The sequence below is a fragment of the Gouania willdenowi genome, chromosome 3 (genome assembly GCF_900634775.1).
Source record: "Gouania willdenowi chromosome 3, fGouWil2.1, whole genome shotgun sequence".
Classification (NCBI taxonomy): Eukaryota; Metazoa; Chordata; class Actinopteri; order Blenniiformes; family Gobiesocidae; genus Gouania; species Gouania willdenowi.
The window spans coordinates 31949990-31962779 of NC_041046.1; the positions used below are offsets into that span (position 1 = coordinate 31949990).

General features: G+C 36.4%; 2 protein-coding genes across 3 annotated transcripts; both read left to right on the plus strand.

Annotated features, from left to right (window-relative positions):
• The first annotated feature begins 1090 nt into the window (after nucleotides 1–1090).
• arl6 (ARF like GTPase 6) lies at nucleotides 1091–6198 on the plus strand. Of its 2 annotated transcripts, none has more exons than XM_028475093.1 (8): nucleotides 1091–1225; nucleotides 2384–2535; nucleotides 3451–3512; nucleotides 3678–3746; nucleotides 3826–3920; nucleotides 4043–4172; nucleotides 4770–4825; nucleotides 5457–6198. In XM_028475093.1, the coding sequence occupies exons 2-8, from the start codon at nucleotides 2416–2418 to the stop codon at nucleotides 5480–5482; spliced, it is 558 nt and encodes a 185-aa protein (XP_028330894.1). In that variant the 5' UTR covers nucleotides 1091–1225; nucleotides 2384–2415; the 3' UTR covers nucleotides 5483–6198. The 2 variants fall into 2 exon arrangements, with proteins under 2 accessions (XP_028330894.1, XP_028330902.1); XM_028475101.1 differs by having other exon boundaries at nucleotides 1119–1267.
• A 5146-nt stretch (nucleotides 6199–11344) lies between these two features.
• Nucleotides 11345–12790, plus strand: LOC114480168 (high-affinity choline transporter 1-like). The gene is made up of 3 exons (XM_028474044.1): nucleotides 11345–11470; nucleotides 12239–12495; nucleotides 12669–12790. Exons 2-3 carry the CDS (start codon nucleotides 12312–12314, stop codon nucleotides 12788–12790), a joined length of 306 nt encoding a protein of 101 aa, XP_028329845.1. The 5' UTR covers nucleotides 11345–11470; nucleotides 12239–12311.

The window sequence follows — 12790 nt, forward strand, 5'->3', positions numbered from 1 at the left end:
TCTCTCAGCCTAACAACAAGAAGGCTGTCACATGCACAGGTAGCAATGGAGGTCATCTCTCTCTCTCCCTCTCTCTCTCTCTCTCTCTCTCTCTCCCCCTCTCTCTCTCTCTCTCCATAACACAATGCTTGTCTAACACTCTGAAGCCTGCCACATTTTCTGGACATAAAGGACCATCAGGTGAGTTGGTCAAGTGGATTTTATTGAAAGCTTACAGCAGCTTTAACAAGAAGTTACAGAAGATGAAGAGAATTTAGTGTAGGTGTTTTGCCGAGCATGAAAAGAGAACAACAATGAAACACAATTGGGTTATTAACCAGTGATTATGTCATTCCTAAAAAAGGGGATTAAAGCTTCAACTGTACTTGAGTTATGAAAAATAGTTGTTCAAATGAATGTCTTTATTTTTTGGTAAGTTTTATGGGTGTATAAGTAATAGCACAAGGAGTATAAAAACATTTTTTTTATTACAATGTGTTATATATATAATAGCAGGTTGATAAATATACTCTGCTTCTGTCCGCTGCATATTATTATATTGTTATAATAGTGACATCTTCTGAGACAGTTAAATATTATTTAGGTTATATAACTGTTTCAAACACAACTGCTAAAGTTGGTTTTATTTAGTTAAACCATGTAGTGCAGTATATGAATATATAACAAATCGCCATCTGGAAACAAGATTCAGATTATTACAGGGCCTGATTACAAACTTCATTTGTAATCAAAACAACTGTCATGAAAAGCAATGATTGTTTTACGTAACACCGGGTAGCGCAAGTATTATAGTCATAATAATATTTTTACATTGAATTTATGTAAATTAGTAAAGATATTTAGATTTGTATTAAATGTAAATCATTTCCCAACGATGTGACCCTTTTTGAATATGTGAATATTAATTACACAACAACAATATCAAATTGTTGTGTTCCATTGTAAAGCGTTGATTGTTTCAAATTGCATTTAACTCAATATTATTATTATTAGAATGGTAGTGAAAACCATGCTCACTCAGTATTACAGAACCCATAGGAAAATGTCCTGTAATGCCCTGTTCAACCGGTAGGTGGTAGTGCTGAGTCATCTCAGCGGTCTCCCAGCAACAGGGTGTAAATAATTGGTCGCTGTTGAACACGGAGTGAAGATAAGCTGCACAGCAATGAATGAACCCTCAATTTGAAGCTACTTGGCCCACAGACAGACTAAAAGGACCCATCGCGTGAGTATCGGAAGAAAAACACACCCGTCCACCCAATTACAGGTACAAAGAGCCGCTCTGCAGTCTGAGAACAGATAATACAAGCTAACATTAGCCGCGTCGGATGCAGCTGACGCGTTAGCATCAACTACTAGTAGCTGCTTTAGCGTTGAACTTCCTTGTATTTCATCTGTCAATGAGACTGTCGTGTGGATTTATTATGGTCGCAGGAAAAGTTAAATGCCGTGTGAGTAAACTATGCATGTACTGTAGCGTGCACTGGTTTGTGGCTACATGCTAGCTCGGACTAGCTAGCCACAGTGACAACAAAGAGATTAACTAGTGAAGTGTTAAATGCTGTCAGGCCTGACATAGACCTCAAGCACATATTTTAATACTCCAATATATATACACACAAATAATGTGATAACAGTGATAAGTGGAGTTTGGACGTAAAGTCGGACAAATATTAGAAAGCATTGTAGACACCTGTCTACTAATGTTAGCCCTCCATTGCTACTCAAATGTAAATAATAGTCAGCCTGAATTATTTTAACCACACGGCTTTCACTCAGTATTAGTGATCCTGTTGTGGTTTACAGCTATTCCTTCCTTAGATGAGAGCAGGGCAATATATCGAGATTTAAGATGTATCGAATTTTCTATTTTGGCGAGATAGAAAATTCAATATATATATATATATATATATATATATATATATATATATATATATATATATATATATATATATATATATATATATAGTTTATTTTGTATTAAAATACTCGTTTTAGGAGTCGCTGCTTTCGCTACTTCTCAGAACAGCATGAAAAGCACAGTTAGATGGATTGATGAGGGCGTCCCAACTCGTATTTCATACTACAAAACTCACTCACACTTGCTGTCCCGTATAGGAGACATATTATGCAGCTGTTTGTTAATAAATGTACCTGAGTTTTTTTTTTTGCATCAGCAAATTTTACCCAGAATAGTTTTAAAAATATATATATATTTTTTTTTATTTATTTATTTTTCACTGTCTCAGTGATGCTAACAAAGCCGTAAGTCTTCATTTTAACTTTCATATTTCTTGCTTTTATGTTAACACACACTCAATTATTATGATTTAAATATGTTTTCTAACGATATATTTTATAATTTATTTTTATTTTTTTACAGATTCCATATAACTAATGACTGTGGGTTAGCCAATGGGGCTCTTTGACAAGTTGGCAGGATGGCTGGGGTTAAAGAAGGAGGTGAACGTCCTTTGTCTCGGCCTGGACAACAGTGGCAAAACCACCATCATCAACAAGCTCAAGCCCTCCAACGTACGTTTCATTGTTTCTGCTTTAACTTGTATGTCAAGTCAATAAACAAACATAGTAGTGCTAGCACACCATATAATTACTTTTAAAAAATGAGAAAGAATCAAAGCATGTAAAACTTTATCAATCAATACAAGAGGATAATATCAGCTTAATAGTGTGATCGTTTAATTAAAAGCGGTGTCAAATAAAAATGATTTGCAGCTTTTTGGGAGTTTGTTCCACAGATGAGGAGCATAAAAACAAAACATTTGTTGTTGTTCTGGGAACATAACGCAGGTTTGTCCCAGATGACCTGAGACCTCTGAGTGGTTAATATTGGAGCCGAAGGTCAGAGATATATTTTGGTCCTGTACCATTTAGTGCTTCATCAGCAAGTAGTAGTATTTTGTAGTCGATTCTGTGATTGATTGGAAGCCAGTGTAAGGATTTGAGTACTGGAGTTATGTGATCCACTTTCTTTGTATTTGTGAGGACTCGAGCTGCAGGTTCTGGATTAACTGCAACTTTTCTATTCTTTCTTTAGGGAGACCTCTAAGGACAGCGTTACAGTAGTCCAGTCTACTAAAGATGAATGAATGAATAACATAACATATCAAGGATCAAAGGTTTTCTAGGTCATGTCACAGCATGACCTAGAAAACCTTTGATCCTTGATATGTTTTTTAAAGGTCCCATATCATGCTGTTTTTCATCCATCTCCATTTGTTCTAAGAACCCTAAAAACATAGTATTTGAGGTTTCTAGATTTCTAGTTTGGTTTGTGGTTTTATGCATTGTTTTTTTTAAGCTGGATGCTGACTTTCAGTCTTTCGTCTCCAGTTCAGCTCATGTGAGCTTCTTGGCATTGTTTATTACATTATTTATTCTAAATCCCTCATCATCAGCTTATCTTAAAATATCTGCTTTTTATTTCAGGCCCAAACACAAGACATTGTCCCGACGATTGGCTTCAGCATTGAAAAGTTCAAGACATCCAGGTAGCTTCTATTGTGTACCACGTTATTTCACATTTAATTAAAGATTTATTGGAACAATTTTGTATTTTTTTACCCTCCACACACTCCCTTGGTTATACCCATTATAGAATACTTTTGTTTTTAAACTTAATAGGCTGTAATTGAGCATATTTTCTGTTCTTGAAGTCTGTCCTTCACAGTGTTTGACATGTCAGGCCAAGGCAGATACAGGAATCTTTGGGAGCATTACTATAAGTAAGTACACATATGAAACAACAAGTCAGGAATCTGTGTTAATCTGTTTTACATACTAATATTTAACATTTCTTCTTAGGGAAGGTCAAGCCATCATATTTGTTATTGATAGTGCAGACAAGCTAAGGATGGTAGTGGCCAAAGAAGAGCTGGACACGTTACTAAATCATCCTGGTACGTACAGTATATACAGTGCGTGGAACTCATGGATTGCTCTAGTTTCTTCTTAAACTAATATCTATGTGTTTATCCTCGCTAACCTTTAGCATGAAAGTCCCTCCACTGTCTCTTTGCAGATATTAAACACAGAAGGGTTCCCATTTTGTTCTTTGCAAACAAGATGGATGTCAGAGACGCTCTGTCTTCTGTCAAGGTCTCCCAGTTGCTTTGCTTGGAAAACATCAAAGACAAGCCATGGCACATCTGGTATGAAAACCCAAACATCTGCATTTGTTGACTTCTTGTCAGTACGTCATAAACAATAAAAACATGTGCTTTGTTTGTCGGAATTTATCGTTGTCAGTGTGATCTTAAACCCCACTGTAAATGGCATTTTATCCTCGTTTTGAGACTTTTTTAAAAGGTTTTTACATTAAGACTCCACTGCAAACCTTAATCTTACATAAACAGTCAAATAAACTGTGACCAATAACTATACAGCCATAACTTGGTGAAGCTAGACTGATGTGGGTTTGTAGCCCGGTCTTACTCTGTAGAGTTTGTACATTCTCTCTGCATTTGTGTTATTTTAAACGCACACTGGGGCAGATGGGTCAAATTGAACAAACCATAGCCCTTTTACTGTCACCATATTGAAATGCAATGTCCAGATTTTTATCCGATAAGCCAAACTACCAGTAGTATTAGTATTATCAGTAATGCAATATATACAATAGTAGCTACATGTATATTTGCCCTTTGAAACCCATCTAAAGACTGTACATTAATCACAGTAGTGTAGTGTGGAGCAATCACTGTGAGGGTTTTTTTTGTATTGCATTATGATTTGTTGTTGTGTTTCAGTGCCACTGATGCGCTGAAAGGAGAAGGTCTGCAGGAGGGGGTCGACTGGTTACAAGGTATGACCAGAAATGCAAATACAATATAACTCAGTATCCTGCTAAAAAAAAGTATTCAGCTAATTTTACTGTTGCTGCGCTCCAAAGTGTCAGACAAGTCATCTATATAATGAATATTGTCATCTATATTTATCATATTTAAGTAAAGTAATAGTTAATTCTCATTTATCAAAATGAAGCTTAAACCTTAATTCCTGATGCAATGGTAATAATGACCACACATGCGTTTCCTGTGTGTTTCATTTGATTTCAATCCTATATTTTATTTTAATTTTTTTTTGTTTAGACATCAATCCCTCATTTATCACTATGGGTTGGGGTCAATTACAACTTTCAGTTTCAATTAGTTCAGTTTTGTTTTGTTTTTCAAGCCCTTTCTTAGATCAAACTATGCAGTGTGTATTGATCGTTCAGTGTTGATGGATTATGTTGTGGAGGTTGATAATATTGTAGTAAACGTGTTGTAAACACAGCTCCTGTGTTCTTATGCAGACTTTAATTCCCCCATAAGTTTCTTCTTGTTAAAGTCAAACATCCATGGACGTTTACCAACGTGTTGCTGCTGTTTCTACGTGACACCTGCTCTGTGTGTTGCTGAGTAACATTTTTTTTCTCTCTTTTTCTTTTTCAGACCAAATCAAAACAATGAGAACATGAGTGTGATGTATGTCAAAAGCAGGAAATCCTTTTTTTTTTTTTTTTTAACAGAATATATCGTCTTTGTTTTTTGTTTTTTTAGAAAAAACCTTAAAGAAGCATCTTAAAGGTTTTTTTTATATCAACTGAAAAGAAAATGACTCCCAACTCGACCAAGGGTAACAAACAAGGAGAATAATGGACTGCACAGTTCAGATCAATTGTTTTGATGTCTTTCTCTCCATATTGTTCACAGTTTGTTCTATTTAACATAGATTATATTAACATCCACTAGTTGCTTTAGGTGAAGATACAAATTCTTACAAATACTCTAGAAAAACACAAAAATGATTGAATTTCCTCCTGAATGGTGTCGTGATTGTCAGAGTTGACTTGACTAGTTTGTCCAGGAGAATGTATGAGTTATGCCAAAGCTTGGTGCATGTTTTTCATGTACTGTTGTTGTGTACTGTATATGTATGTATGTATTTTTGCTTCAAGCTTCACATGTAAGGTGAACCATCACTCTGAACAACAACACTACACACAGCGCTGCTCGACTCTTTTCCCGTAAACACACTAGATTTAGACGTTTGCTATGAATGAAATATTTTAAGCTCCATTTGTGTACACTGGTTGTAGACACTTGTATATATTTTTTTTATTTTGGATTAAAGTTTTGTTTAAAGATGATAAACATGAATATTGACTTATATTAAAGTGATCATCAGAAGTTATTGTTAGTTTATTTTATCAAATGTGAGTCGAATTTAAAGAAATCTAAACTTCTATCCATGATTTGCAAATAAATATGTGCAGATTGCATTTTTGTTTTGTTTTGAACTGTAATTGAACAAAATGCTGACCGTGCTTGACTTGCAATGCTTTAGTAAAAACCAATGAGTCTCTACGTTTGTACTGGAACCCTTTGATCCTTTTCTGCATCATCAGTCTGAAAGCGTGCATTTAAACCCATTTGTGCACTTGTTTCTTTTGTATCTGATGGGTCTTTGTGACCTGAACTCAGCTTTGATTTTGTTCTTGCATTTTCTTTAAGGTAAATCACAAATATCCTTTGTGATTTTAACACAAAATTACATTAATATATTTTTGGCCCCATTTACCTTCCCAGTAATTTTTTGTACTGGCTCGTTATAGTCAGAATCATCTTTAATTGGTGTGTGTTTAGTGCTGCTCATAGGCCGAGGATTGGTTGAAGCCCAATGAATCCTCTGCAGAATGTACCAAGTGTGCAGGTCTTTTTTTTTCTTTTCTGGTTATTAGTTTGTAAATTGAACCATCAACTCCATCAGGAGAAAAAATATACAACCTTGGCTTTGTGTCTTAGTTTCTTTTTTTCTTTTTTTAGGTTTTCCCTGACATTTTTCGCAGTATGTTTTTTTTTTTTTACTTTACATTTTTAAAGCTGTTAATATTACACATTAAAGCCAGGTTATTGAGCGGTCTTTATTTTATTCTAAAGCATCCAAAATGTAACAAAAAACATAATGTACCATATGGGTGAAACACTTCAGGTTGATGATTTACGTGAATAACTAGGCTGAACCCTCTGTCATTTTCATAACAGAACAGTTATAAAACAGTATATGACATTTTTACAAATCGTGAGAGAAGTTTTGCATGAGCTAGCTGCTGTATGTTGTTTTGTTTGTTAATAAAGTCATTTTTTAAAGAGGAAATATTTTAGGAAATTGTTTTGTGTGTGAAAAGGGGCTTATCTGAAATCCATCTTGATGTTTCTCTTCCTGCACTTTCTCTCCCTCAAACAACTTGAGTGCTGCCAGCAACAGCTGCTCATTATAAACCTGTGACGCTCAGACTCAGAACTACTTTGGTTGTTGGATTTGGGTGATTAGAAACATGTAAAGATTATAATCTAACACTTTAATGTTTAAACATTATTTAGAAATGATCTTAATTAAAAAGCAAATTAAACGCGCATTCAAGCTTTCTGCTTTTTAAAAATCGTCCATCTGTAAATCTTGTCGCTAGGATGTATTCCAGATGTTTACCGGATGTTTTTGCTTTTGGCACTGATCATCCATTAATTCACTTATCAGATGGTAAATAACATTGCACACTGCTGTCAGGAGCATTCTCATTAGGAACTTAGATAAACAGTCTTATGGGTATTTGGCATTAATCCAAGATTTCTATGCGATCTATCCTTTGTTCCCCTGTGCCTCTTGTTAATAATCACATCAGCATATTAAGCAATGGTGTGTTGTATAATGCTAAATACAACAAAGTCATCCAAAGGTCCTTATCATAAAAAGCTGTATCCAAAATGAAAAATAAAATAACATTTATGGAAATAAGGATAACCTAGAAACATGCCTGAAACAGTGAAGTATTATAAAAGTTAGACGACAAACAAACATCCTGGTGTTGGAGGCAATGGTTCCTGACCTGTGGTTCACAGTTAACCAGTCTGTGAAATTCTGATGTTCTTTCTCCTGGTCTTCTCTTCCATCCACCAACTTAAACCAGTCCAACAGACGGCTGCCGCCTAGTCTGATTCTGGTAAAGGTTTATTCCTGTTAATAGAAAGTCCTCTTCATTGTCGTTAATGCTTGCTTCTGCAAATGTTACATTTTAAAGCTATATTGTGATGAGTATCATGAAAGGTATTTGGCACTATGTAAATAAAAATGAATTGAGTTGGAATGGAAAGATCACAAGCCTGCCAGAGCAAAGAGTTCAGATTACTTTAGAGATAAAGCTAGGGAGATGCTTGAGATGTTTGACAGAATGACAAATACATTAACATAGTTCAGGTGTCCAGTTTTGGCAGGTAACAATCGCTGCGACAAACGCTAAAAGCACGACAAAGGTCCCAATTAAAAGCTATAGCATATATACAAATACAGTAAGTATTACTTGAGCCAGCCTTAACATTAAAAGGTACCTCTTCAAATAGGAACATTTTAAACTTTAAAGACAATACCATTCTGCTAAAATGAAACTGTATTTAATGGCAGATCAGCCACAGCTGACTTTTTAGTATAAATGCCCACTGGACAGACTGTCCATCACAGTCACGCAATGACAGGCACACCCTTGCATTAATCCTTCGTTCACTATCAAGGCTCCAATTAACATATGACCATTAATAAGAGGATTGGTTCACAACTGGCCTTGGGACCCATCATCACTCCCAAATACCAAGCCAAGACCCAAATCATGAGGCCAATTCTCAACTATTGAAGTGTTTTGCTTTTAACCAGATTACAAAGAAAAGCAAGAGTGCAACATTGTAAAAGACATACCAGAGGGAAATATTCTGCATTGGCTTTATTTAATAATGTTTTTTTTTTTGTTGTTATCATTAAGCACAACAAATAAAAGCTTTATTTAAAACAAAAAACAAGTGTTCGATGAAAGAATACAAAATGAAGTTTTCATCTGATGACCTTTACTGTAAAACATTGTGCTTTGGCAATTCATTTATGAGTGACTGCCATCAAAATATCTGTCATATTTTGCCCTCAAATGGTGTTGACCCTCATAAAAACAAATGCACGGCACACTTTTGGGTCCCAAACTTCAGGTTTAGGACATCTTAAACCATGCTTAGGAAGAAAATACAAAGTCCTTCTAAAATACCGGACTTCAGTGTAAAAAAAAAAAACAAGTGGAGTATCAGAATTATTGTTTGCCCACATGCAAGGAAACTGAATATACGCTATTTGTCCCATCTGGGACAAAATGACCAATATAGTTTCCAAATTTATTAGTTGAATTGCAATGGTTTGCTGTAGCAACCCCTCAATAAGGAATAACCTAAATAAAGTTGTGTTTTTTTTTTTTTGGTTACAAATAGGAAATTTCACATTTTTAAACTATTTGTGTCAATGCTAGTAATAATACGGTAATGCTATCTGCTCCTTTATTAAAGTGCGTCTCTCTATGTTGCATTTCAAACTGAAATACCTTCAAAAACATCATTTTAGTTTTTGGCTCTGTCCATTGTACTGAAGCGCTTCTCTGCTCGTGCCAACGGGGGGCGCTGCATGCACGTGATGTGTAAAATAAACCTGTCATTCGTTCTCTTAATAAGTAAACACCCGAGCTTTATTTAGCAAAAAGCCGCCACAATCACTGCATAGGTATATACTGTATGTGTCACGGTGTTTTTTCCTCCTCAACATCTGAGGGTATCATTAGATCTGCTCCCAGCGCTTTGGGATCCGTCCTAATTGGAAACCTGTCAGTTTGGAGCAGATGAAGCGGCTTGAGGCCGCGGAGGCCATAGGCATGGAGACACATCTCATTGGTAGATCCTGGAGAGGAAGTGGTAGACATGCTTAAATGAGATGTAATTGCTTAAAGGTGGTGAGTGCTGTAAGTGAAGCTTTCCAATGAAAAGTCTATGAACAAGAGGGAAAGTGGATTTCTATTTTATTTCTTCAGTTTAACTGCTCAGTTTCCTGCCTTGTCTGAGAAAACTGGAAATGCCATTTTTTGCCATTTGGCTGAGCTCTTTTGAGGTGCAGAGGTATGGCCAATGCAAGGGAATGTAATCTATAGCACATTTCATGTGCAAGGTATAATTCAATGTGTTTTACATGGTTTAAAACGTGAAAAGAAAACATTTAACAGTTTAAAAATCATTAAGAACATTTGAAACTGCTGTAAAAACATTAAAAAATCTCACTCAATCATACGCAGTAGAAATAAACGAGTGCCTTTAACTTGGATTTAGAAATGTTCCCACTGGATACTGAGTTCTGCTGGCAGTTTGTTCCACTTCTTTGCAACATAACAACTAAAAGCAGCATCACTATGCTTGCTGTGAACTCTGGGCTCCATTATCTGACCTGTGTCAATAGATCTGAGAGACCTGCTGGGTTCATACCTGACTAACATTTATCTATCTATCTATCTATCTATCTATCTATCTATCTATCTATCTATCTATCTATCTATCTATCTATCTATCTATCTATCTATCTATCTATCTATCTATCTATCTGTCTGTCTGTCTGTCTGTCTGTCTGTCTGTCTGTCTGTCTGTCTGTCTATCTATCAAGGAATATCTGTCTGTCTGTGTGTCTGTGGCTCAACTATCTCTGCTAATCAGGCTCAGATTGACCTGAGACTTTCAACATGGCTGCTGCTGCTTCTTTCAAAGGTGCAACGTCGGATTTGTTTGGACTGCAATGATACCGTTAATGAATTATTTTATAAAATTGTCTTAAATGCAGCTTTGCAGAACAGTCATGGTAACTCAGGATAATTTGAAAGCAAGGTAGATCTACAGGAGTAACTGCACAAAGGGCTTTTAAGAACGACAGTGAGCAACGTTTCTAACTATAAGGTGAGTAATAATAATACAAAATTGTTTGTGTGTGTGTGTGTGTGTGTGTGATACAGAATTAAATTTGTGTTAGGAATTGAGTGTTAACAAGGTCAGTTTAAAGATAATTTAGCTTTTATTCTGAATTAAAAAGGAATTAAAGCTCCCATGTAAACCATCCATATTAACCTCCCACTTTTACAGCAAGACATACTTCCTACAGGCACCGCACTATAGTCTAAGTAATATAAGGGTAATGGATAAATGCCAAACGAATGGGTTTGTGTCCAAGCAGGAAGAAAATAACTCAAATGGCTGAACTCTCACACAAAAATAAAGGGCTTCTGCATTGATTTGCAACATCTATTAACATAAATTACTGGGGATGTAAAACACAGCATGATTTTACATTTTTGGGAAATAAAAGGAACCATCAAACTACGTTGTGACGTGTTTCTAGGCAGGGCAGTCATAAGGAGGGACGTTTTGGTCCTTCTGACGCGCGTCACCGTCCTTTGACGTGTATATGCCCTCCCTTATAAACCTTAAGTCACCCAGGAGAACCTCCAACGTTTCATCCTGACCGTTCCTCACAGTCAGGATGAGAGGGAATCCACGGATTTAATAACAAGACGACGCCTGGACTTCTCCGTCAGTGCCGCAAGCACATGACTCCAGAAAAAACTACGGCAATTTTGTGCGTTTTTGCAAAAAATCAACATTCTAAACGTTTTTAAGGTATTTGCATACAAATGCGTTACTTGGACTTTGACTAGTTTAAGTAACTGACCTGATTTTGTTACGTATTTGGAAGTGAACTGCTCTCCTTTCCTCGTGGTTTCTTGTGCGTAAAGACAATTTTACGCACGGACATCCTCGCCATAAACTTGTGGAAATGATAGGGAGAAAAAGACAAAAAGTGAACAACTAACGTGATCGGTTTTATTTTTATTCAAATCGTACGTGAAATTTGTGACATTTTTACATGCTCGTGTATTTTGTAATGACAATATCGCGTGACACTTCTGTGCGTGGGTTTTTAGTATTGTTATTTCATCAAAAGTCGGTCAAATTTAGGACAAATCCTCACAAGTGGTCATAGGCTGGGTTTTATTTGAAATCGTTCCTTTTGTGCGTTCGATGTTGCTGTTGACAGAACACAAAATGCAAATTACATAATTTACATTTGCAAAGGGTTTTAAATGTTTTTTTTTTTTTTTTTGATTGTTTTTTTAACTTTACTTTAATAGTTTGAAGGTGGTTTTGTGTTAAACATTCAGCCAAATAAAAGAAAATGTAAATACATTTTATGGGTAAATTAATTTGACCGTTTTCCTGATTAAATGAGCTAAAACTGCTCACGCTTGATGATCCTTTTTGTAGAAAATGCACTTTCACTCTTTTTTCTCTCTCCCCCCCATTGAAACAACTCATTTGTGGTTGTTATTTTTCCTCAGGTCTGATCCGTATCCTCCGTGCGCCCCGCAGGTCTTCATGCCTTCCCGTTCCTAGCGGAGGACCGCAGCGACCATGACCGTCCATGTCGAGGGGCTTGTGGCTATCGCGGTCTTTTACCTGCTCATTCTGTTCGTGGGCATCTGGGCGGCATGGAAGAACAAACACTCCGGGGAGGCAGAGGGCACCGATCGCAGCGAGACCATCATGGTCGGTGGGAGAGACATTGGCTTGTTCGTTGGTGGATTCACTATGACCGGTGAGGGACGTTTGTGCTGGTTTGTTTCTTAGAGGTTCACTAAAATACACTGGAAAGTTTCTCTTAACATCACTTAAAAGTGTCTGTGTCTTAGTTTATTGTTTTGTTTTCTAAAGTCATACAGGCTATACTCACAAAAAGAAGTCATTTCCCTCTTTATTTGTGTCTTGCAGCGACATGGGTCGGTGGAGGATACATCAATGGCACTGCTGAGTATGTCTATCTGCCAGATTATGGCTTGGCTTGGGCTCAGGCTCCCTTTGGTTATGCCCTCAGCCTGGCTGTAGGTGAGTAG